The sequence below is a fragment of the Helicoverpa armigera genome, chromosome 13 (genome assembly GCF_030705265.1).
Source record: "Helicoverpa armigera isolate CAAS_96S chromosome 13, ASM3070526v1, whole genome shotgun sequence".
In the NCBI taxonomy this organism is placed as follows: Eukaryota; Metazoa; Arthropoda; class Insecta; order Lepidoptera; family Noctuidae; genus Helicoverpa; species Helicoverpa armigera.
The window spans coordinates 11,904,802-11,932,630 of record NC_087132.1 but is presented as its reverse complement, the minus strand read 5'-3'; the positions used below and the strand labels follow the sequence as shown (position 1 = coordinate 11,932,630).

The 27,829-nt window shown below is 34.7% G+C and overlaps 1 protein-coding gene, 1 long non-coding RNA gene and 1 other non-coding gene across 3 annotated transcripts in view; 1 reads left to right on the top strand and 2 right to left on the bottom strand.

Annotated features, from left to right (window-relative positions):
- The window catches only part of LOC135117698 (uncharacterized), a 115,582-nt gene that overhangs the window by 50,156 nt on the left and 37,597 nt on the right, over positions 1–27,829 (bottom strand). The window lies entirely within an intron of this gene.
- On the top strand, positions 74–23,022 carry LOC110382852 (protein croquemort). The gene is made up of 11 exons (XM_021343556.3): positions 74–321; positions 2,026–2,162; positions 3,967–4,146; positions 10,888–11,016; positions 11,608–11,817; positions 18,529–18,737; positions 19,228–19,336; positions 19,721–19,881; positions 20,243–20,347; positions 20,716–20,863; positions 21,443–23,022. Exons 2-11 carry the CDS (start codon positions 2,046–2,048, stop codon positions 21,554–21,556), a joined length of 1,482 nt encoding a protein of 493 aa, XP_021199231.1. The 5' UTR covers positions 74–321; positions 2,026–2,045; the 3' UTR covers positions 21,557–23,022.
- On the bottom strand, positions 17,383–17,464 carry Trnas-cga (transfer RNA serine (anticodon CGA)). The gene has a single exon. It is a non-coding gene; the product is annotated as a tRNA-Ser (tRNA).

Here is a 27,829-nt window from a genome sequence, read left to right as displayed (position 1 = left end):
TAAATGAATTTATGCGCTAGTAACATTATTCAAACGTCAGTGATTTGATAAATAGATTTGACATTGGCATGCCGAACCGATGACACTGACAAACACATTGTTATTCAAGCGAACACTTTACGGGGAACGAACGTAAAGTTAGTTTAATAATGATTTATTACGTTTTTATTTAATTAAATCGAATTATTTAAACCAATTACCAATATGTTGAGTTATGGTGCGCGTGTTCTATACTGAAGTGTTCGTACCAAATAAAAATTACAAATATCGTGCATAGCAAGTGTTTTGTTAAGTTGCAGTGACAATATTTGTGTTTTTACCGTAAGTAAATTCTTAGTCATGTCTTATCTAATCTAATTATATTGTGTACCAATACTGGCGTTAAAATTGAATTAAAGTTATGTATTTGAAGCGTAGTTAGTTCTATATCTGACTTACAATGAGTATGCAATTTGTATTCTATTTTTGATTTATTACACTTAGCCGACTAGTTTTGAGCGAGTTTATAAAAAAAAAATACTTTGTTAGAAATATAAAATCATCCTTGAAACTTGAAAAGAAATTGAGTTCAATTTATTATTATCAAACAATTTTTTATCATAATGACCCAAATATAATTTTGTTTATAGTTTGGAAGAGTCTGTCAATGTTATCTTTGTGCAAATAATATTATTTAAAACAGTCTGCATATCACGATAGTGTTGTCTATGTCATTGGGATAAAATAAAAAATAATAATGTTCTGAATTCAAATTCTAATACATTCAGTCTACTGTTTTGTTAGCACCATGATGACACATACCTACATAATAATTAATTATCTAAGTGCTTTTGTTTCACTCTTGTTAATATTTTAATACAATGTTTATGTACCATTCTATTTATGGAATGGTGTGAAGTGTGATGAGTTAGATACAATTACAATTGCAAGAAGTTTACAAGATTTTTTTTCAATTAGTCTTGACTGTAGAAACATGGCTTTCAGTTGGAGATATAAATATGTTAACTATGATTCATTTGATTGATTTCACAATAATTTGTATTTAGTTTATTTTTCTAAAATTATTTATGTAGTTTTGAATGCCTGAGGATTAATATAAATTCTGATCTTTTCCAATTCTAATCCAGTTGTTATTCATTCATATTTATATTACATACCTAGGTACTGTTATCAGAAAAGATGATTAAATTGTCCACAAAACAAATGCTATCTTTAACCATTAGATAAATACAATATGTCAAGCAAAATATTCTAATACTGATTAAAAGATATGGCCACATTCTTTGAATTACCTCTGTTTGATGAAATATTGAAATCAATAATAAAGTTTCTAATATTAGCTAATGTTCTGTGAAATATTTCCATGTAAATATTTATCTTGTTAAGTATGTAAATTCTACTTTAGATAACAAACTATGTGCCTGTAGGTAAATTAATCTGTCTTCTTTATCAAGTACTAGCTTTCCGCCCGCGGCTTCGCCCGCGTTGAATTCGGTTATATTGGACACACAGCGCCATCTACAATCCATCCATCAAGCAAACAATATTTTTGTTTTCCCTCGGGAATATCTATTTTTTTCGGGATAAAAAGTACCCTATTATTTAATCCGGACTTCTAACTTTACGTCTGCAAAATTTCAAAGCAATCGGTTCAGTAGTTACGGCGTGAAAGCGGAACAAACAAACAAACAAACAAACAAACTCACTTTCCCATTTATAATATTAGTAAGGAAGTAAGGATTAGAATAGAAATACTTTATTGTATACCATTAGGACAAAACAATATAGGATTAAGAACAAACAAATATGGATGAGTACAACAGGTGGTACATCGCTAGAAAACAGTTTCTTCCAGACAACCTTTGGATGGAATTAAATTGTAAAATAATTTTAATATGGTGTTGTTTAGAATAAATTAAGATAGAAAGAAGTGTTACAAGCTTACCTAATGCCAGGTGTCCTATCATAGGTACTTTCTTCCAAAATTAATTAAGCTTAAGAATGTATAAAACTGTTTGTTCACAGGTAAATTATAAGAAATCAAAATGGTGACATCAAACGTAAGGAGCGGGCTCCTACTAGGCTTTGGGTCTTTCATGGTGGTGTCCGGAGCAGTCATGGTGATCTTCTGGCCACCATTATTCACCACACAGTTGCAGAAGGTGAGCTTAATTTATAGCAACCATCAAATAACTTTTCTTCTCTGAAGCTAGCTATGATTTGATGACCTGCGCTTGCGCAATACTGTTTAGTAGCTAAATTCAGACAAGTATAGCTATGCAACGAGAACTGTAAATAAAATAATATAAGTTTACCGAGAGATTAAAAAAACCTTAATTATTCAGTTATTGACCTCATCTTCATATATCATTTTGACAATTACCGCTGAGTAATAGTTATTAAGAAGAATACACATCATATATTCATTTATACATATAAAATATCAAAATTACATGTCATGTTATATAGAAATGTTCTTGGGTATTTTGTTTCAAATCCATCATTCTACACACTGTTTGGAGTTTAGTGTCAGTACCTATTTAGATAAAAAAATGATTAGGTACTTGACAGTTTCAGAATTAAGGATCTTATTTGATAATTTTATTCACATTTACATACGATAGTGTGCCTAATACGATAACTGTGATTAACTAAATATACTTAAAGTATTTTTCCTTTACCTAGGCACTTAGGTTCCTATAGATTAAGTTTTTATCGTTATTTAATTTTCTGGATAACTTTTTTCTCGCGGTTTCACCCGCGTACCGTGCGTGGGGACTACTGCCCGTATCGGGATAAAATATAGCCTATGTTGCTCGGGAATAGGGCTGCCATTTCGAATTTCGCCAAACCCGGACAAACATTAAAAAAACCCGGACATTTGGCGTAAATCGCATTTTTTCCCCGGACGAGTCCGATTTTTTTTTAAAACAAAACAAGACCTAATTTTTAATATTACCATATACTTAAATTCAATGAGGTGCTTCCTTACATGAAAAGTCAGAGCCGTCTCTAGCTCATGTAGTAGGTACCTAGTATTGAAAGATTGTGACTTAATGTATTTCGAAGGTCATAAATAAGAAAGCTCATATGGAAACTAGGAGTTACCTTCTTGTTAGTAATAGGAGTTTAAAACGGCGCTACCATGAGCGCAGCGAGCGCGAAAATTTTTGAGTTTTGGGTCACTAAAGCACCTAAACTTGTATAATAATAAAAATCCGCAAAGTGAAGAAGCCGCAAGCGAAGCGAGCGCAAATTTTTTTGAATATTTGGATATTAAAGTTGCTAAACGCCAAAAAAAATCCTGTCAAGAGAAGAAGTCGCGAGCGTAGCGAGCGCGAAAATTTTTGAGTTTTGCGAAAATTCGAGTTCTTCGAGCCCGCGGCGCCCGGGTTATTCGTACCCTGCACCATAGATTAAGGCGGCCCTGTGAAAAATGTCCGGGTTTTCCCCGGACACTTCTTGAAACCCCGCCCGGACGGCCCCCGGACGGCCTCCAAACGAGGACAAATCCGGGGAAACCCGGACGGATGGCAGCCCTACTCGGGAAGAGTATAGCTGTTCTACAGTGAAAGAATTTTCAAATCGGTTTAGTAGTTTCGGAGCATTTTGAGATACAAACAAACAAATTTTAATAAAAAAAAGTTTCCTCTTTATATTAGATAGTAGGTATAAATAACTTTCATGGTCGAGGCTTAGATGACAAGGTTGAAGAAACAATAAAGTGGCTATATAAGGTAGCCTTTTTTTTAACGACTTGAAAAATCATCAAATTTCCGCTCCCGCTGTGTGTTAGCCGTGGCGTGGTGACGGAGTGTCAGACTCCTGACTAAAAACCGTCGTGTTTCGTCGTAGGGCTTTTATGTACCAGGGCCGCGGTAACTCTTGAACAATCCCGCAGCCCCGGCAGGCCTTGGCCCTGCTGGGCCCCGCTGGATTTTTTCTTAACAAAATATTTTTTTTCAGATGATGACGCTAAGCCCAGATTCAATGTCATTCAGTATATGGCGGGAAACCCCCATACCTATGTACCTGGAAATATTTTTCTTCAATATAAGTAATGTGGATGAAATAGTGGCTGGGACGGCCACGAAGGTTCGAGTCGAAGAGATGGGCCCATACGTTTTTGAAGAGTCTCACGTGAAGGTGAGTTTTAATTTAGTAACTAAGTAGGTAACTAGTAATAATTGTAAGTAAGTAATTATAAAAACCTATGCTCATAAAGTTCCTAAGCAATAATGTTGTCATGTAAAACTAATCAGCTATGTAAATTATTGTGCATTGTATAGACGACAGCATATCAACCTACCTCAATCTATGTGACATTTCTTCAATAGATTTTCAACCTTATCATAATAGTGGTAAGTTAATGTTCGATTGGTAAAATTAAACAAATTCGGACAGGTTAACCTGCTTGCGTCTGTACTTCTCTTACTACGAACTTTACTAGGACAATCACTTAATAGTAGCCAATTTCAGACTGGCACAGTTATTTGACAAGAGCTTTACGTGAACTAGATTCCTCAATACCTCAGAAACTACGGGAAACATATGTTTTTCGGGTCCTACATATGTTTTTGCCCTAACTGCATCAAACAATGCATTCACGTAACATGCAGTAGATGCGCGTGAGTCGTTACGGGTGATCGCAGCGTTATTTGTTGCGCCGGTAAACAAGTTATGTAATATGCGAAGACAAGAGACATAACGGTAGTTGTTAGTTATAACATCATGGGAAATATAGGAAATTAGGATATGTAAGGTCCAAGTTCATCAACAGCATGAAAGGTCAGTTTTCTTAAAACAATCGTTTACTATGAATTTTCCCGTAAAAGTTTCAAAGTAACTGCCTACACCGACAGCAAGAATTGCCATATAATGATTAGAAAACCTTTTTGCAAAAAAATAAAACCGACTCCTAAAAACACTGAAAAAGCAGCCTACATGTCAGTGTCTAATGGATGTACTTAAGTTTATTTCGCCACCTCCTTTTTGGGAAGTCGGTTAAAAAGAGTTTTTCTACATGGCCGTTTATGCTGTTAACATGGCCTAAGGCTTCTAATTCTAAAAAAAAAACGATTTCCCTAGGTTAAACGCACTTAGGGAAGTATGTCATAATTATTTTTTGGTGTTTTACCTTCGCTGCTGCTAGGCCCCGGGCCAACGGCTTAGCAACTACCTTATCTAGGATATCAATAAGACATTATTATAAATGTAATTTGTCTGAATAATTAGTGAGTGCCTATCACCTGATAATTATAATCTTACATACAAATATTTGTTGTCATTACACATACATAGTTTTTGAATATCTTTCGATGTTCCTAATCAGTGGTTATTTTAGTATTTTACAGTATTTTATTGAGCTCTTAATCTTCAGTATTATATTGTTGTTATATCGCATACCGATGTATTAATTTGTATCTTTAATCTTTTATCTAAATTGGAATTTTCATGATGATATGACGTTTTGTCAGTAAAACGTGTAACTACATATTCTTCGTTTGTACATACATTTTTCTATAATAGGAAGGTATTATGATTGATAGCTATTTATTTTACCCTATTAGGATTGGTAGGATGACACTTTAACTGTCGTAATCTTTCAAAATTGAATTGTCTTTTTGCAATTTAAGGATGAGTTGCAACATTTAACTCTATTGATAACTTATGCGTGTAAACGTTAAATTAATTGCTTGGCCTTCTTTTATCTGATGACCTTTGCAGTTTTTCCTACACTTCACTTATCAACGTTAATATGCATTAGAAAATTATAATGCTGTCGAGATTATTGATCAGTCAAATTGCATTCATAACCCAATTGTTTATTTTTGAGAAAGGTTTTAGTTTCATGCGAATTTCGAAGAATATTCGATAGCACGTTAAGCCATAGCTATTTATAACGTGGGTGGGCGATGTATTAATTGGTATGAGTCAAGAACTAATAGCAAGTATAGCCGCAGATCACAGCTAGCTCTATCATAATTCCTAAGTAATGCTCATGGAAGCTTATAACATTGTAGCCATCATTAAAATCATTTACGACCTATTACGTTACTTTCTCAACTTCCTAGTTATTGTGACATACGTGTTTAACTAGCCATGTTCTTCACAATGACTCTAAATCCGAAACAAAAGGTGTTTGTTTAAGACTCATCTGCCTAATCTTTCCCAACTATGTTAAGATCAACTTCCAGTCTAACCGGATGCAACTGAGTACCAATGTTTTAACCTGCGTATCTGACATCCTTAACCTAGACAACCCGGCAACACGATACCCTTTGGTTGTCAGACTTTTGGTTCCGAAACAACCCACCAATTTAATCGTCATGACAGGATGGTCACCCATCCACGGAGAGACCGCACCAAGCGTTGCTTATTATCTATCTTCCGTTTGTTTAAGACTATGTGCATAATATTCAATGCTAACTGAGTAGGTAATGATGTCACCAAAACAAGTATTTAAATGCGTGGTGCTAATGTGTTTTGACGCTAGATGTTGCGAACACGTGCTGTATATGTTTTTGTTGTTATTAATGTAACCGCGACCGTGTAGAGTGTACACTAATGATAGTTAAGTAATCAGACTACATATTTTGCAAAATTGCTTTTATAGAAGTAAATAGGCACCTACACATTTTTGGAAATTCATTAGACGATAAGGAAATGGTATTTTTGCGATACGCAAAAGCAACGCAGTCCTTTGTTTGGTCCTTTTCTCGCTAAATTGTAGATCCTTTAAAGCGAGGCCTAGGTGTCTTCTAAACCTATTGGATACTTGGGCTTTCCTCACAATTGGTCCTTCCATCTTTAATTCTATTATATTATTAAAAACGCTAAAGTTTCTATGTGGACGTTTGCTCCTTTTTCACGCAGAATCTACTATCTACTACTATATCTACTGAATGGCTTTTGATGAAAGGCATGAATATAGCTTGTTAAAATACGTTTTAACTTCACAAACATTCACTAAATTGATTGAAGTCAGTAGAGTAAGCAAGTGACCCAGGTATGTGTGTGAGTGCTCGCGAAACTCATTAACCCGGATTCGGTTCCGTAACGCTAAACTCAAGACTGTTAGTTACGTGTGTTATGTATTTGTACGATAGAATTATACAACATTTATAATTTGTATGATGGATTCTAATAGCAGAGAAGTTTGCAAGTAATCTTTCTGAAAGTACTTGCGTTATGGCACTTCTACCGCTTGCGTCCCGTGGGAACTGTAAGTGTACAATTATGAAGTACTAGCTTCTGTCAGCGGTTTCACCCGCATCCCGTAGGAACCACGGCACGAACCCGGATAAAATTAGCGATAAATGGGCTATCTAACACTGAAAGAATTTTTCAAATCGGACCAGTAGTTCTTGAGATTAGCGCGTTCAAACAAACAAACAAACTCTTCAGCTTTATAATATTAGTATAGATAATAAAACATGAATATTTGTATATTTAGTCTTTAGACTCAATAGAGATATACCTAGTATAGTACTTCATACGGTTCCAAAGTTCTTGCATATCTGTCATCGGTTCAGTACATTCATTGTATCATTATGACTCACTAACAATTTGTCTGTAAATGCTACAATTTTGATACGTCATGTTTAACTTCAATTTTAGTTTCCAAAATTAAAAAAAAATATTACGGTACGTTGCACGATTTAACTATAACGATAACCGAACTATTAACCATTTAAATTTTAATTTTTTATCGGACTTAAACCAAATATTACGCAAAATTTAGCCCAAACGTACTTAACTTTTTGTTTGTTGTCAAATCGCCGATTCAACCAATGGGCAGCGGTTATTTTTGGTTATCGTTACACCTAGTGAAATGGTGCAATTCACCCTTATTGTATTTTTTGGGCGTTTTAGACTTAATTTTATCTAATCGCTATACAATGTGGCATGACTGGATGCCTAATTTTGGTTCAAAGTCAAATTCATTTTTCTAGAAACATAGGAATAATGCGTTTGTATGAAATTCCCAGGATTAACGAACCACAGCCACCAGTCTCTATGTTTAATGAAAGTACTACCATATTGTAATTGATGATGAGAAATAAATTAAATGATTGATTGTTTAAAAACGTAAAAGGTTCCCCTTTTGAGCCGATTCCAAAACAGAAGAAGAGTTTTCGATTTCCTGATTTGTGAATAACGATTTTTTTGTCCTTATGTCCCATAATAATGTTCTAGTCTTTGTTTATTTATGATTCATGAACAATAGCAAAAATCTGTGTATGCATTTGTCTCGCGTACTATCTTATCTTGTCAAACATATTATTTGCACTGAAACTATAGTGGAATGTTCGCCACTTCCATGTTCATGATAACAGTTTATTATTTTATATTTATTTAATATGCTATTTATAATTTATAGCAGATATAATATTATGTAGTTATCTTCTCTCATAGGTATGTTGAAATGTCGAATACATAATTGCTGATCATCATTTTGAGGCAAGTTTTCCAATTTTCCCATTCGCGGTTTGAGAAAATGATTTGATTAAGAAAGTACAAAGTTAACAGATGTGCTTACAAAATTTATATAAAACTGGCAAAATATTTTTTCGCTAGGAATAATTTTCCCTGTAATTTGAGCAGATTATTATCATTTTGGGGCATGTAAGATAAGTCCTTCAATATTTTTCGTTTGTACTATGAATCATTAAGTTAACGATCTAATTGCAAAAGAATTAGAGATAACGTAATCCAGTTTCGTAGTCATATTTGTGCATAGGTAATATGTAGTTTGTATGTATATGCACGTTTGATTAAGCATACATTTTATCAGTCGTTCCTTGTTAACATGCATCACTTCTAAAAACGACACAATTATACCACAGATTATATAATAGTTACTACGATTATACGTACATAACTTCTTCATATGTTGCAAATTAGGTACTTTCTGTAACACAAAACCTACAAAGCCTTAACATTGATTGTAAGCAGACATCTAAAATTTATCAATCATAATGAATTAAAATTATCATAATCATAACGATATATGTATGCATTAATTTATCTTTCGATTGATACGCTCATCTTTGGTAAAGCTGTTATCAGTTAAGGTCACGTTTCTTGGATTATGGTCCCATATCATGAAGTCCGTTGTCCAGTGTAGTAGGATTAAAGACCCGTTAAATAAATTGTTGTCGGCTGATTACCTAATTACAGTTCCTTAGTGCAAGTACAGCATTTTTTTTTCAAGGCCACTCAAGAGGCAAAATTGCCCTAGTATGTCGGGATTTCTAGACGTAGAGATAAAACACAATTTGAATAGATATTTTAAGCATTTTTTTCGATGAGTTGTCATAGTAATTTGTGGGAAAAAGTTAAATCTAAGTATTTTAAGATAGATATTCGCGTTAAATATAGGAACTAAAAATCCAGATAGGAATCCAGAATCGGGCATAATGTTTGCAATGGTAAGCACTATGCATACACGACACTTGAATAATATTTAGGTAGGTATAAGACAAATAATAATGATAGACGTTTGAACTTTTGAATGAGGATATTAAATAAAGGAGGTCGGGGTCAAATGATTCACATTTATGTGAATCATAATGTTTTACTAACCTTGATAGAGAAAAGTGCATTAATTATACAATATAAAATATTGCCAACGTGTGTTTTAATTAAAGATTTGTTGTTAATGCAATTTCAAGGACATAAGATTTGTGCAAATATTGAATATTCGTCGTTTTCCTTATAACAAAATAATTGCACGGTTCTATGTATTAAGTTATAGAGGTATACATTTTAGAGCTACAAATTATTAATTTGACCATACAGTTTTCGGATTCAATTTATGGTTTCTGTAAGTATTGTGGACCCGAACTTGTCTTAGGAGTATGTAAAAATAATTGCATCTTCAAACTGTCTCAGGCCATTTTATTGCCGTTTAGTAGTATTCTTACTTACCTATCGTTTTTGATCAAAGAATACTTTTCGGATTAATTATCAAATACCTAATAAATGACCTTATCACACCAATTCATGCTGTGCTAAAGTACAAAGTTGCATGTCCAGATTTAAAAAAAATATCCGAATCAATGTGACATAATGATGAAAAAGTCCATAATTTTCCTAGTATCTTAACAGAATTTTCACGGCATTTTCTACGTAGAATGTTTAGGTATTAAATTAATAACGCTCTGCGTGTGACTGCCTCGCTACTCGCTTTTCTTTTAGTGAATCGTACGATGAGAAAGTGGTAGCGAGAAAATTATAATGATGACCAAATGCATGACTTTATGATCAGCTGTTGCGGCTACGTTATATGATTATATGGAATCTCAGAAGTATATATCTATGGAACTCTATTGCTTTTACTACACAAAAAGTTAAACAGATGTCCGTCACACGTTTAAGAAGAATTTGTATAGAGAATTTTTAACAAATTTTCTTAGACACGTCTGTTTTACTATTTTGTAGTAAGACTATATTGGCTTAATAGCAAAACTACAAAGAAATCGATCTTGATTAAATGTCACCGACGCGCGACTGGTAGTTAAAATTAGCTCCGCCGAGTAAGTACTGATAGTGGTATACCGGTCTCTACTTTATTAGTAGCTAGGGCTATCTCAGTAACTGATGGCGTAGTTCATTATAGTAAAGAAAACAATGAGTAGAAAGATATAAGACAGGTCATATGGTTTATTAACATCTATTGGTGTCCCGGGGAAACATCCGCCGAGAGACTTATTTGGCGCAGCTCGATAAAAACTTATAATTGTGTTAACACTCTAGATTCCCACGTCGCAACAATTTAAGTGTTCTTGCCGAGTCAACGAAACAAACTAAAACTACAATGTCAATATTGAACAGATCTCCAGGCATTGACCAACAAATACTAAGTTCTAATATCCTCAACAGGTAAACCTGACATGGAACGACCACAACAGCACATTGACGTTCTACAACCAGAGGTTCTGGCACTTCAAACCTGAAATGTCCAACGGATCCATATCAGATAATATCACCAGTATCAACCCTATTGTGGCGGTAAGTTTTATTGTGATAAGTTTTACAAAAGCAGTATTTATTTATTTGAATTTCCAACAGAGGAAACACAGATCACTCACACTATCACAAAAATACATAGGAATGATAGCTGTGTTTCCCAGATTACAGGAAACCACAGCATTTACTTAATAACACACAAAGACAGTGAAAAAAAAGTTTAACGGTTTGGTATCTCTCTTAGGAAGAAGTCAAAGAAAGAATTAGGTTACTAAGAGCAGATGAAAAAAGGGTCCTTGGCAAAAGCAAGTAAGGATTAGTTATGAGAGAAATACCCATCTCTACAGCATAGTTTCTATGGAAGAAACGGACAATAGTTTCTAAATAATACATTAATTGTTATCTAGATCGTCTTGAATGAGTTGGACTCATTAAACAATTGTAATACCTACATATGAGTCATCCTTTCAACTGTTTTAAGAGCACATTGTGATTATTTCCTACGTCTAGCATATAAGAATTAATTGATACAGCATCTATTGACAACTCTTATAATTCAAGCACTGTCATCTCTCCTATACATATAATACACACAATAGACCATCAATTTTCAAAATGTATATCTCCCTACAGACAATAGCCTACATGATGAGACACCAGCGTCTGATCATCAAAGTCCCAGTGGACGTGTTCCTCCGGCTGTACCATCGCAACATGTTCCTCACAGCCAACGTCTCCTCGTGGCTGTTCGACGGCATCAGCGATCCAGTGCTGGATATCGCCAATGAAATACCTAACCTTCCTCTTGCTATCCCGTATGATAAGTTCGGCTGGTTTTATGAGGTGAGTGGCCAATTTTAATGTATTTTTTACAAACCATGTAGAAAGCATGCTACATGCTTAACGAAACTACAAACTACTATAAAGAAAGCTTTGTATGAGAAGAGGCCTGTGCTCTGAAGTGATTGAAGACAATGGCTGGAAAATGGTTTTTAAGTTTTAGTAAATGGGTAGTACATATGTAAAGAACTACATTATTTCTTAAACATGCAATATTTAGAAAAGCGGAACCTAAAGTTTGAAAATCCCATTAATTTCTCTATGTTGGTACGTTTTACCCGGGCTTCCCCTTTAGCTTCATAGATTTGTGGTTGACCACTTCCTCTAGCATACTAACTCAACCCATAATATTTGTTACTAGCATGAAAAACATAAATTGAAGACAATTTTATACAAATGATAGATATCGTTTTTATCTTATCAGATAACTCTTCTGTAGGAAATGAACACACCATAAAGATCGAATCTAAGGTACCTTTAGTATCAGATTTAATAAAACAAAGACTGGCTATCTCTCCTAGTTCATTCTCCGATAGAAAGGAAATATACAATAGAATGAATCAGTGCGAAATATAAACAATCATTATGTTTTAACAAATGACAATTTAATCTTCGATGACCTAATTACAAAGGAAACGTGCAATTTTAAAACAAAACATTGATTCTTTATTCAAAACAATGTGGAAGTCATTCTGGTACCTATTTATCATTAAGTTAGGGCAAAGTTCGTCACTCGCAAATGTGGATATTAATAATTGTGGAAGTTATGAATCATTTGAACTTTGATCTGTTTGGTGTCCAAGGCTGTAGTTATTATGTGGCACAATATTTGATGATAATGATGTTTTCTGCGATTAAAGCTGCCATTTTGATGATACGTGTGTCAGAAGTACAGTGGTATTGTAGTGGCGTAACTTGTAAGGTCTTTTTAGTGTCATATGTATCATTCAAGTCTTAAGATGAGGTTCCAGCAGCGGCGTTGTAATGCATACCAATATGTCTTCTAGCCTAGACTCGCTCTAGCAAACAGTAACAAATTGCGTGCGAATATTCCTAAAATGTCCATGAAATTGCAACCTTTCTGTGACGCATAGCTACTCATTTTTTGTTCGCGAACTAATGTAGGGACAATTTTGGTGGAATCTCGCTGTTAGTCTGCTAAAATTGACCAAAACCCTCAATGACCATTCATCATCCTCCGAGGCTTTTTCCCAACTACGCTGGGGTCGGCTTCCAGTCTAACCGGATTCAGCTGAGTACCAGTGCTTTACAAGAAGCGACTGCCTATGCCTTACTGACCATTGTATATAAATTGTATTGATCTTACTGAGCTTGGAGCTTGAGACAAAAGTCGATAAATTCGAATGTTTCACTATTTCGTATTCCAATGTTATGCTGATGCAATAAGAGGAAGAAATTGTGCAAAAACTGAAACAATCTAGTTTATTTTAAGTGTAGAAATTGTAATGTACCTCTAGTTTGGAATATGTTCTCAAATAAGTCAAAGCTAAAAGCATTTTTTTTATTACTGTGAGATATGTTTTTGATTCCTGATTAATTCACTTAGGTATTTCTTTTTATTGCAGTTTTTTGGTACTTATCATAATATATTTACATAAGATTCTATTATAATATTTATTAGTCCAGTGCAACAGGTTTTGAATTTGATACTAGGATATCTGTTTTAGCCTTTGTTTCGTGATAAAATCTAGTTTTTAATTAGCCTTGATGTGCACTTAAAGCTACATTCACAGAATTGTAGACATATGCTAATTAAGCTTTTTGATACATATCACAGTCAATTAATAAACAAAAAGTAGTCTTAAAAATGTTGACATGTTTTTGCCCAACCTACTCTATTGACGAATTAACATAAACATTCAGATATTATTCCTGCTTTATTATTAAATAAAGATTCTCATTCTTTTAAGAATTGTTAAATACATAATAACAATACAATACATAATAATAATTGCAAAGAGCAAAAATAATAAGAATCTAATAAATAATAAGAATTTAACACTATTATTATGTATTATTCGACACAAATTCGATTTTACACCGGAAAAAAGAATAAGACATTTTTGTCAGTCGATAGGTAATATTTTACCTATTTCGTGGTCAGCGTTTTATCCTAGACCACGAAATATGGGCATTCTATTATTTTAACCGTCACCTGCCATTATCCCAATTTATTATTTTGCAATCCCTTAACCTCTTGACAACCTCGATGGCGCAATGGTCACCATGCCGGACTGCCGAACCTGAGATCCCGGGTTCGATTCCCGGTTCGGTCGACATGTGTGTGATGAGCATGTTTGTTGGCCGTAGTCTGGGTGTTACAATATGTATTTATCAATATGTATATATGTAGCTATATGTAGTTTATCAGTTGTGTTAGCACCCATAACACAAGTTAATTAATAACTTACCATGGGGCTAACCGACCGTGTGTGAAAAATGTGTGTCCAGACATTATTATTTCTTTGTTCGTCATCTTCTCTATATCCAAACTCTATTCTGATGTGGGTATAAATTAACGCAATGCACAAATGACTCAGTGCAATTAGTCAATTCATATCGAAGTATTTATGTCTACCATAATTACTGTTCGCGTAGGTCAGTCATGTGTTTTATTATCCTTATAGGTATCTATGTAATTTAAACATACACCTACATATATGTTATCTGGTCATGACGACTTCATCCGTGATTCGGAAGGCACATTGAATTGGTGGGTCCAGGCTATCATTTAAACATACGCAGTCGTTACGGGTATTCTGAAGCCAGAAAGTCTGACAACAAATCTTAGCAAGGGGTCGGCTTGCCAAGGTTGAGGAGTTCAGATAGGCAGCCTGTCGATGTAAAATACTGACACTTACCTGCGTCCACTTAGACTGGGAGTTGACCCCAACATACTTAGTGAAGAAAAAACTAGACAGATGATGATGGCGTGGCAAAATGTCTTTTGTTCGGAAAGCAGGATGTTGAAATGTGTTAATGAAGTATGTTTTGATTATACCATTATGCAAGACTGCGATAGTACCTACTTATTGATTTAATCAATATTGAGACGGATGTACATTGTGCAGTTATCGATACTGGGATTAGGTACCTATTCATTTTTTTAAAAGATCGAAACGTATTAGACTTTATTGAATTTGTCTTCCATTTTTCAAGCTTTATAATCCAAAATTATTGTTGATTCATTTCTCAAAGTGTATTGTTATATACACCTCTGTATTTAAATAGGGATGGAATGTTATGATTTTTGAGTCATAAATGCCATAGACCAGTTTTTGTTCCTTGTTGATTTTAGCTTTTTGCCTCTGCGCAGTTTGTCTGTTTCGAGACAGGTTATCTCTACCTACGTAAAGATGGGGTTTCGTAATGTTTTAAAAGGTGCTAACTTAAAAAGGTTCACGACGCGGCGAAGCACTATGAACTCGATTCTAGATCTTACAACATTAAGCCTATAAGTAAAATAGTCTAATCCTTGACACTGATAAAAAAAAGGCCTCCCAATCATCTTAGTTGCAGGATTTCTCCACCGACATCAACTATTGAGACAAAAATTAATAACCTTCTATGACCAATTTACAACATTATATTTTGATGAAAACAGCTGAAAAGCGCGTCTAACGGAATCATTGTTCGCCATTCAAATTGATGTCGCAACGAATTGCGCGCGAATATTACATAACTGTCAGAATGGCCGAGTTGTCAATGTCACGCGACAATGAGCACACTATGCGCTGTACCTTACAGATTTTAGCGAAGTAATGCATTAGAAGTATTGATTGTTATTTTTTTATATTCAATAACTTTATTATGCCGAATTATAAGATTAACTTATGATTTCTTTTTCGGGGGGTTTTAGTATTTAAAGTCATTTGTACATTTTTATTTTTATTTCAGCGATCGACACTTTGTAGTTTCTTCTAAATGTTCATTGCTTTGTAGTCAGTATTCAATGTTAAGGGCTTATTACACTTGACTAAATTCAGTCGTCTAAATGATTCAGTCACTAAATTCAGTGAAATGTAATCGCATTTAGGAAGGTAGGTTTCATTAAATCATTTAGAAACTTAATTAGACAAACCTATTTAGACGACTGAATTTAGTCAAATGTAATAAGCCCTTTAGGAAAGAAATAAAACAAGTAACTAACTAGTTTAATAGCTCTAAAATACTTGCAGTTGTTTATTTTGTAATAGCTTTAAAATATTTGCAGTTGTTTATTTTAATTGCAATGCTCGGGAAACCCCGTCTCTTCCCATGTTTGCTAGTTAGCGGATGGGCGTTGATGTTTCAGTCTTATCACTCGACGTATCAATACAGTTTCCTTCCAATGTTTTCCATACGGTTATATGCGCCTCATACTTTAATTAGGGGCGATTGGATAAAAATCTGACGCTAAAAAGGAAAAATTAAAAGACTGAGGCTATAAAGGAAAATGAAAAATAAAAGGTCTCTTACGATTAGCATGTGGTAAAGATTATTAAAAATTATCTCTAACCGCAAACAAACAGTTAAAATTAATCGCAAATAGATTGCGTCAGTCGTTACGGCAGAATTCCTTCATGGATCATACGTGTTACTTTCTACGTTGTGTAATGATGACTAACTAATATGGATCAGAAATTAACAGCTGTTTTCGGTAGCTTGAATGAAGATGCATTTTTGTTTTGATGACGTTGTAATGTCTTCAAAATATATTTAACAAACACCAAGTACCAATGTACCTCTTCTAAATTAAATGTATCTTGGTTGTCAATGACTGAGTAAATGCGAGGGAAAACATCTTTAAAAACCCTGGACTTTAAGTCTGAAATTGTGAATTTGTCTTGAGCAAGTGTTATTAACGCTCATTCTTTCTCTGTATGAAAAGTACTGCAGTAGAAGAATAGTCAGAGTGATGATGATGATATTACAAATTGTTATTTTGTATAACTACTTATCAAAATTACCAAGCAGACATGTGGGTGGGTATACAGATAATAGTAATAAGACTTCAACTTTGAAGTTGATGGTATAAATTATTACGTAGAATCCAAGTTATTAAACATAATAATGACCACTTCATTTCACTTGTCGGTTTGTTGACATATCAGATAAACATACTCGCTCTATGTTCGTACTTACCTATGTATATGTATATAGTCTATATATAAAGTACTTGATAGAAAAACAGCTCATTATAGTCCATTGTTATGTAAGAAAAATTGCTATGTTTCTGTTCAGTCTTATAAAAATACCCATTGTAGAACTAAGGTGCAAAAATGTGCTGCGGGATTGTTCGAAAGAGACTGCGATTCAAGAAGAAAAAAGGGGGGGGGGGTTTAGTCAGTCAAGTCAAAAATCGTTTATCAGTAACAGTCTGACCCCTCACACTGCACCCTCAGCGGGAAGAGTCATTTAATGATTTCTCACCAAAAAAGTACTACCGTATTCACTCTCTTTTCGCATAAATCGGTTCAGCATTTCCCCATAACACGATATAACATTCATATTAAGAAAACAGGCTAACGTCTCTAGTCTAGTTTTATATTGTAAGACAAAAATATCCGCAGCCGGTAGGATTCGAACCTACGCTCCCAGAGGGAATCTGATTTCGAGTCAGACGCCTTAACCACTCGGCCACGACTGCTACGAGTTACCACTATCATAAACCCCAATAGGTTTTGTTGGTGACCTTGTTTGGTTTTGTATTTGCACAGCATGCGTCTATACAATAGTAGGCAGTCTCTCCTCATTTGTCTTTGGCGCTACAAATAATAATCTTTGGGCTGGTTTGCAACATGTTACTATAACGATAGCGAAATCATAACTAGCTGTCGAGCTGCCGCCCATTGGTCAAATCGGTGATTTGACAAATATAAATACAGTGTACATGCGAAAGTGATTTTGTCTCTGTAACGATTGAATGCTAAAAAGACGGAACTGGTTTGATTGGGATTTGGGATAGGAAAATACTTAGGTACACGGAGGCTATATTTTGACACTTCTTATCCGCTTGCGCTAAGAAGCTAGCTAATATATATTACCATATTCTTTTGGATGATGGATTTGGTTTAATATACTTTTCATTTAAAGGATAATTATTATGAATGAAAATTCAAGGTAATTAGGTATGCAATAATGATAAAAACCGGTACTTAATCGTTGACACAAATTGCATAGATATGATTCGGTGGATTATTATAATGCAGATATGTATCGAATTAAGATAAATCAATTGGTTAGCAGCTGTTTGCACTCAGAAATATCACGTGTAGATTAGGCCTATCCATTATACTTTGGTATGATTAAATATGTTCGATATTATAATATAGCAAAGATACTGCCATTTTCAAAGATGAAAAATTATAAATGAATTTGCTTCCAAAGTTATTTTACATATCATTGTACTGCACAAACACCTTAGTTTTGTTCAGGTCAGATTTTCATTTAACCTAATTCTCTACTATTATCTTGTGTCAAGTATCATGATTTTTTTGCCTTAATCATGTGTTAGTGGATAGTTGGTTTCGCCATTTATTTGCAACAAAAGCATATACGACGTCATGTAGTGCATGACCGACATGTTGAAAATAAGAGCCCTTTTTACCCCACTGACTAAGAAGGGTTATATTTTTCGTGTAAAGGGATGAAATTAATAGATTAGAAATATGTTTTTTTTTAAATTCTAAACTTCCTATCTCCTCTTTCCAGCGAAACGGCTCACTAGAATTCGACGGCTCCTTCAACTTAAACACCGGTGCTTCCGACTTCTCCAGGCTCGGCAATGTAGAACAGTGGAAGTTCTCCAACAGAACTGACCACTGGGGAGAATGTGGGGTCGTCAAGGGGTCTACGGGAGAACTGTGGGCTCCGGAGTACGGACAACCCGAGCTCTTTGTATTCGCTAGTGATGTTTGCTCGTAAGTATTTTAGGTGTTTCAGCTCTTAATGCTAATTCAGTCTAATTCTATTTCTATTTCTTTTCGCTAATTCTATAGACAGTTAATTTTTGAATCTACGTCTTAGTACTAGTAAGATACCGTTACCTCTTGTGTCCAGTTAAAGCTCATTTTATGCGTATGTCGCAAGTCAGTAGGTCAGTAACCTCACGCATTATAAACAAGAATGACAAGTTTTGGTAAAACAAAATTGAAATTAATTTTGTTGCATTCGATTTATCAGTGTAGTAAGTTATGTCTAATACTTAAAAATCTTTTAAGTTCTGAATATTGGGTATTTATAGTTCTCACCAAATATTTTGTCGTCACGAAAGTAGCGAAACGGCATTGATCTTGCGAAAATTATGTAGGTACAGCAAAATCTAGACGCGGAAGTAATATTCCGAGACCCCTTGCGAGAAAATACTATCATTATGAAGGATTCGCAATAGTTTTTTTTTTTTACTTTCAGATATATAACGTTAAGCAAAGAGCGCGAAGTGTACGTGGAAGGAATACAAGGCGTGCAGTACTCAGCCAATGACTCCATATTCGACAACGGATATAAATACCCACAGATGGTAAGTTCTTAAACGGCAGATTAAATATTTACATACACTTAACAGATATGAAAACTAGACACTTTTTTTATGTTGTAGAATAATTTTCAAATACAAAACTCCTGTCTCTTCTTTCCCTTCCTTTCTTCTCCTCTCTCGCTCTGACCGCCTCTTCCGCCTCACTCTCCTCTTCCTTTCGCTCTCGTCGCCCCTATTACTTTCATCCTCTTCCTCTCCCTCTTACCACTCACTCTACACCCACTTGCTTCTCCTGGCCTCTTTACCCTCTTCCTGTCTGTTTCTCCCATTATCTCCCTTATTGTCCTTCGGTTTCTTCTCTCCTTTCACTCACTCCCTGGGGTTTCCGTTTAATATCATTATACATCAACAATATAACGTTTCCAGGCGTGCTACTGCGACATAGTCCGCGACGACAACTGTGTCCCGGCGGGCGCGCTGAACGTGTCGGACTGTCGCTTCGGGGCGCCGGCCTTTGTGTCGCTGCCACACTTCCTGCACGCCGACCCCGTGTACGCCAGCAAGATCGACGGCCTCAATGCTACTGAGTGAGTTTTTCTTTACCTGTTCTTGTAACTTACAGGCAGACATCTGTAATTCTTCTTCCCTGCAAAAACATATGGGAAATGATTTTACCCTTTACCGCGTAATGCGGAATCCTATTACTGAGACTTCGCTGTCCGTCTGTTTCATCTGAACATTGAAATAGAGGATGATAAAATTATACTATAGGAGGTTCTCTTATTCTTATCACAAACATATTTTTTTTGCTCGTTGAGCAGAAAATGGTGTACCCTCCGTGCGTCACTTCAATGCGCACTTGTCCGGTTTTCCAATTTTTTCCTTCCATGTCTAACTTCAAAATAAAACCGCCTATCACTATACTAATATATCTCTGTTTGTTTCCAGGGACATGAACTTCAGACTGGCGCTGGAGATGTTCACGGGCATGCCGCTGTCGGTCGCCGCACAGCTGCAGATCAACCTGCTCGTCAGGCATATACCCGGGATCACGTGAGTTTTGCGTTATTTATTTAGAAAAAATATTGCTTTTCGGCAGGAGTAATGATTTAGCTGAACACATAAAAAAATTCAGAGGTGCCTAACAACGTAAAGGCTCATTATTTCTTGACTATACAAAGTATACTTAACATCTTGAAAGAGTAGACAAATACTTTGTTAAGTTGTCGATATAGCAGCTTTGAAAGTTTTTTGTTTAGCTACTTTTGAAGCTGATTGTACCTATTTTACATTGGTTGTAAATAGCTATCAATAATTGCTAATGTAACTAGCGTACTTTCAATAAATGATTTTGTCTTTGCCTGACTTTTAGACCAGTTACCTCCAACACATAACATTTACATGCAATTCTTCTTCCCCAGTATAAACAACATGCTCCCGGACCGCGACACGATGGTGCCAATGTTCAGGTTCCGGCAGGAGACCGCCACCACGCCCGAGTACGCGGCCCTCGCCAGGCAAGCGTTAAGGTTAAGGTACTGGATACCTTACGCCATGTATGCTCTTACTGTGAGTATTTCACTTTTTTGCTTCTGTGTTTTGTATAGCAATGGGACATTTATATAGTACCCCCTATTTCCCCTCCACGCAATGGTTGATTGGCAGAAAACGCCAAAGGCGTGAAGTCCTTCGCTATACGTTTGTACACAAAATGTGTAGAATAGAATAGAAAAGAATAATAGTTTATTTGCAACGGAATGTAGGTACGGCAGGCTGTCACTGTCATGCACCTTAACTCAATAGTAATAAGTACGATTTTCCTATAAAACTGTTACCACTGACCTGAAGATGACTGTACAATATAAATACAGATGTAAAACATTATATTATTGCAGATACATTTGACGTACTTTTTGTAAATACATAATATGCATACAGCATAATCCAGTGAAAGATACAAACTCTACATACAAAGTTAGAAACGAAACTGTTATTACTCTTCAGTACGACTGTCAAAATATATAAGGCTGTAAAGTATGCGACAGTAACAAAATTACAGTTTGATACTCAAAAAATAGTTTGAGCAAAAAGTTCCAAGTACTTTTATGAGCTTTTAGGATGTTATAATCACAAACTTTACTTTTCCAGGTAATCGGCGTGCTTCTACTAATATGGGGAATAACGTTACTCGTTAGGAAATTAATCACATCACCAGAAACAGAGCCTATACTATCAGACACAGAGGAACAAGGTGGTACATAACTTACGTACATAAAGTAAGTGAAAAACAAGTCATTTTGTATACAATTTGTATAAAAACATATTTTTACTTTTATATGGACATGAATGTGAGAAAAAGACGATTTTTTATGTATATAATTCGATAATATTTAGTAAAGATATCGTTGAGTTTTGAATAGTGGTTGTCAAATGTGAATGGAATTCTTTATTGAAGATATTTTTGTATTTTTTTTGAGTATGGTAATACTGTACGTTCTTTGAAATCGTTCTTGCCCAGCTATTTTGTTGTTGTAAGTATATTTATAATGGAAATTGACTGAATATTGGGTCACATCATAATGAATAAAATTAACGAATAACGTGTAATTAGAACATAATTTGTTATTTTAATCAACATTTGACAAACATTTTTATTCGATGAGTTTTTGATATTAATTTTGTAGTTGACTTAACTAAAACGGGCATAATTTCTAAATATTATAATATGATGTTACTATACCAATGTTTCTTGTAAATAAATCCTAATGCCTTTATAATATTTAGTTCAATTGCATTGTTGCTAAGACTAACCAATGACTGTTGACTTTCATAATATTTTTAATACTTTTAGTTTTAGTGAAATGAGCTTCCCAAGTAGTTTACTGCCATAGTTAGTTCCATTCTGTATACAGGGTGTATTTTTGAACTTTAACTGTATATGGCCTAAGAAAAACACATTTTAAAAGACAAAATTAGGCATAATTTTTTAATTATTTTGTCTGATACTAAACCAGTTTCAATATTTGACATTAAGAATACTTAGGTGATATTTTTTAAATTAAAACGTTTGGTAAAAAATTCACCCTGTATAATTAATACTGGCATTCCTAGAGCATGCTCAATTTTGTTTCATAAGTGCCTTAAAGCTATAAGCTAGCTAGTAAATGTAGTTAAAATAAAATAATAATTCTTTGTTTATATATGTTTCTTGCCTATGGCAATACTGTACCTTCTACATGTATGTATTGTTACCGATATTTCATTTATTGACTGTTGCAACATTTATTTTAGAATACCGTTGAGTTTTTACTGTTATGTATTAATTGAACAGTTTTTTTTAAGAATATTATATACCGTCATTACCATTTTTTTTATTGTGGATGTGTGGATGTAAACTGTTGGTATATAAATAAATGCGAGAGAAACCGCGGGAGACAGCTAGTCATGTATACCTGTTGTTTCAAGAGTTACCATTTACCTAAAAAACCCTATTTTCTTCCTGACAAAGACAATTTTCCATTTTTGTAAGTACTAAAAGTTTTTTGAACAAATTATTTTGTTACAGTTTCTTTAATAAGTTCTTTTTTGTATTATTACATAGATATTATGTACTTATTGATTTTAAAAAGATATTCATGTAAATAGATTATATTATATTGATGTAAATATTGACGAGTTGAATCAATTTATAATTGTGTTTGTTGAAATATATTTAATACTATTTTTTATTATTGTTTTTTTTTACCTTTCTGTACTTCGTCGTAGGACGGTCTGGTAGTTGCTGGCTTTTGAAGTGACCATCTTATCATGACAAGTTCCTCCGTGTTTCAGAAGGCACGGTATTTTTAGGCCCCGGCTGCTTTTGAAAATTTTTGGCTGTCGCTACGGGTAGTTAGAAGCCAGAAAGTCTGACAACCAGTCTTACCAAGGGGTATAGGGTTGCCTGGTAACTGGGTTGAGTTCAGATAAGCAGTCGCTCTATGTGATTCACTGGTACTCGGCTGCATGCGTTTGTACTGGTAGCCGACTTCAACGTAGTATGCAAAAGATGATCATCATCCTCCTGCCCTTATCCCAATTAATTTATTTGACGTCGGCGCAGCATGTTTTCTCCTTTCTTATTCATAATACATATATTCGGACCTTAATATACTGCAATTTGTAGTATGTTAAGGTATAAATAGTGCTTAGTAGGCAAAAGATGATGATGACGAAAATGATTTTCTATAGTAGGTATAATTTATCTTTCTACAAATGCAGTTACAATTTTTCAAATTACTAATTACTAAGCATACTATCAAAGATTAGTGCAATGGCGCTTAAAGATAACTTCTCTATCTATATAATGCAACATGGCGAGACTGTTATCGAACATCCGACAAATTACAGTTGTTTCAATAATCTGATTGATGCAGTGATAACCTTCGAGGAGTGGCTGGTGACTGATTAATATTTAATCTGATTTATTTACACAATTCTTGTTTTATTTAACAATGTACTATGTATCTAGCAAAAAAACATAAAAACATAGGGCACATGCGCAGGTTACATGCATTTTAAAAACGTACGCGTACAGCGACTCGCGCATATACCGAAGCAAAATACCCACCCGCGTGCTCTTGTCACTTGCGCATGTTAACTTGCTCAAGCTACATGCACCGTGTAGATGCACCCTTTACTAAGGTACATTTTGATGCTGAAAACAATATTTTAGTAGGTATACTTTATTGTTATACCAAAGTATAAATTGGAAAACGATAAGTACTTATACGTGTGCCTCCCTATTAATTCAAAACAAAAAAAAATACTGATAACATTTGTTTGTACATTACTTAACAAAGATAATTAATTATTTATTGGTAACCTTTTTATCGTTGAACCAGACGAAACAAATTTCATGTTTATTATAAAAACATCTGCTATCTATTATTTAAAAAATATTAATTGTTTAAGAGTTCATAACTACTTAAGTGTTAACAAACTCATGTTTTTATTTAAAAGGACTTATTGCAGAATACGATGTCATTCTTTCTTAGGTATTTTCTATTTTCTTTATCTTAAACAAGCATCTTAGAATCACAGTGCAGAATCATAAATAATTAAACCAAGAATCGGTCAATAGATGCGGAGTGTGGGCACTTAATTTATTCCATTTTGCGATGCATTCTGCATAGGGCTGCCATCCGTCCGGGTTTCCCCGGATTTGTCCTCGTTTGGAGCCCGTCCGAGGGTCGTCCGGGCGGATTTTGAAGAAGTGTCTGGGGAAAACCCGGACCATTGTGTGAAATTAAAAAATAATATGAAAATGAGGTCTTGTTTTTTTACTTATTATTTTCGGTCTCGTCCGGGGAAAAAATGCGATTTACGCCAAATGTCCGGGTTTTTTGAATCTATGCCCGGGTTTGCCGAAATTCGAGATGGCAGCCCTAATTCTGCATTTACTACGATATTTAAGTATCTATTGAGTAGCTTACCTCCTTATTACCCATACCTACTTATCCAATTAAATATTTTTCTTACTAGACATTTCTCAAATCCCAAGAAGGCACAGACGGTATTTACTTATAATCCTGGAGGTAGGCCCATTGGATAGTTCCTTCTATCCAGTACTTATAAATAAAAACAAACATTTTGTTCACTTATCTAAACGACCAAATACAGACCATCCATGTCGTTTATCTCGTTCGAATAGGTATTTACACCATGTTATCACTATGTTACGTCATGTTGTTACCTACGGGGATCCCAGGGATAGATAGTGAGAGATTACTTACCTATGAGTTAACCGATTTTTACTCGTGTCATAGAGTAGGTACCTACTTATTAACAAAAATGTGTAAATAGTAGGTAGTATAGTACTAGGAGAGCACGAATAAGTATGGCTCTTCGGCTTTCGAGAGATAATACAGACAGATATTGTAATGATAATGATTATTTCACAGATAAACGCAGGTGGCATGAATTGGACGGCAAAAATGATTTTCTTTTTGTAATTATAATTAATTTGTAAAATAATAAGAAAATGTAATTTGAATGGATACCTAAGATTGTAATAGACAGCTGTGTTGCTGGGAAGTTTGTTTATCACCATTTATTCTTCGCAGCCATAACACGAGGAAACGGTGAAAGGGGGGCGTCCAATATAAGTATTATTTTAATAAACATATTTGACTTTGACGATAATGATCTGTATTTTGAGTTCGGTTGCAAATTATTCAGATCAATGACAACTATTATAAGGGTAAAGGGTTACATCGTTATAAACGACTTTCTTATTCAATACACAGTAGGTCAGATTATTGTGAAATGGTTAATAATAATTATACTAGTTTACTTTGATAAGTAGACCCCTAAAGTAAGTTAAGGTTACGGCTTAAAGCTTGCACTTTTTTACCAAGGGCGTGATGGAAAAGAGCAATTTAACTTTTAACACAATTACACAGTAGCAGTGATCTTTTGTACCCGAGAGCCCCAAATACCCTCTCCTGTCCCCCGACGGGAACGGCATGCATAGTAGCATTTTTTACCCAGCGACAAAAAAAAGGTACCTTGCTACTAATAGTTAGGTACAGTCAGATTTCAGTGACGTAAAAAAAATGCTATTTATCAATCGTTGAATTGAATCGAATGCTATAGGTACCTAGGTACATAATGATCGCAACTTATCTTCTTCTATTATGTATGAGTATGTTAAATACATTAAGAAGGGGTATAATAAACATTATCAGAGCAATAAAACCAGTTTCCATGTGTCCCACAGCGATAGTTTGGTATCACGCTGACCCACGCATGGTTAGCCTGTAATTCAGTATCTGATAAACCCTGATAAGAATATAGTAGATATTATGATGATGATGTCAAAATGACAAACACATTCCAGGGTAGATAGTTCTTATTTATTGGTAGTGTGATAATATCGGATGTTTTTGATTTCAGGTAATAATTTATTCACATAAATAGGTACCTACCCTAAAAAGATAAGTGTATTAGGTACACTGTAAGTACCTCTACAGTAACACTATCTATCTATTTTTACTACGTAGGTACCTACCTTATTTTTTTACTTAATTTAAGGAAAACATGAATGAAAAACAGACTGATAAAGACTCCTCGACGTAATGCATACTTTAAAAGTATTTTCTGCTGTGCTGGTGTTTAAAACATAGTCTTATGTTTACCACAGTTATTGGAAGAAAAATGGTTTTATAAATATTTATTTAATTAGGTACCTATCTTCATAAAATTCTTAATTTAGAAAACCGGCACCTTTACCTATGTTTAATTTCCGTACTACACACGCAAGCATCTATATAGGTACGTACTAGATACGTAGATATACATTGATACGCATATACTGTCCACACACACAATCATACATACATATAGACATATACCTACCTCTATATACATAACCATTAGGTACCTATATTTAGTCCGTAGTTCTAACTGCGCTTATCTTACATTTCCTAGCCGAAGTAAACAAATGCCCGACTCTAGTCTTGTCATAGTCGACACGTGTCAATACCGTGTCGACTTACGACCGTATTGTGTCCGATAGTGGTGCATGAGGTTAAGTTCATGATCCGGTCAAGGATTGGATGGGTGGTCGCGGTGGAAGAATGTGATGCTAATTAGTTGGGTAGCTGTTTTCTGTTAGATTTTGTCTAGTCCAAATCTAATAGAAACGTCTAGTTTGACGTTAGATTTGGGAAAAGTGAAAATCTAATTTTCTTTGTTTGTTACGGGACGTTTGTTACGGGTCTTTCTTATGTTACGGGAGTTAGTTGAGGTGCTTGATAATGCACCAACTATGGCAGATAAAACACTAGAATTTTTCACCCGTATTTCACAACTGAACTTGTGACTGAACATAACCACTTTTGTAACTTCAATACTTACCTACCTAAGTATCTTAGTTATCCAAGACTCATTTTCGCATTTTCAACTATAACTCAAACTCAAAACAAACTTAACACTCAAACAAATATTTGCTATTCTCCATAATCAAACCTTAACTTACATGACGTTTACCGATCATAATAAAGGTTAATTTACTACATAAAGTTTAACCTGTCTGACCTTTAGAATACCCGCAGACTAGAAACTTTTAATCGGCCCACAGTGTGTTTGGTCTCATAAATCAGTATGAAGATGAATAGTTGTACGCACATTATAAAGATCAGGCATTTAGCCGGTGTCAGACCTACTGAAAACTTTGATTTTAATCAAGATTATCTTGATATATCTAGGCGGCTGGTTGACGCTTCTCGTGACCAAAAGGCTGGCTATTACCTCGGACAAAGAATCAGCATGGCGATCCAACGAGGTAATGCTGCCAGCCTCTTGGGCACGCTGAAAGTCGACACCGATGGAGATGTTTTTTTTTTTTACTAGGATAATTTTCTTTTTATCTTTATGGTAAATTTTTGCAAACCCATCCATTTTATCAGGTTTTCTTTAAAAAAATGCCAGTCATCGGGTCAACAGTAACTGTCGGCCAACTATTTAGTTTGCATTGTGTAGCTACGTTTAAGC

Bases quoted from the DNA above. Each gene is read 5' to 3' on its own strand.
- LOC110382852 (XM_021343556.3), top strand. From the start codon at position 2,046: ATGGTGACATCAAACGTAAGGAGCGGGCTCCTACTAGGCTTTGGGTCT. The intron at 11,818-18,528 runs GTGAGTGGCCAA...TCCTCTTTCCAG, and splicing joins AGTTCGGCTGGTTTTATGAG to CGAAACGGCTCACTAGAATT. The intron at 18,738-19,227 runs GTAAGTATTTTA...TTTTACTTTCAG, and splicing joins TTCGCTAGTGATGTTTGCTC to ATATATAACGTTAAGCAAAG.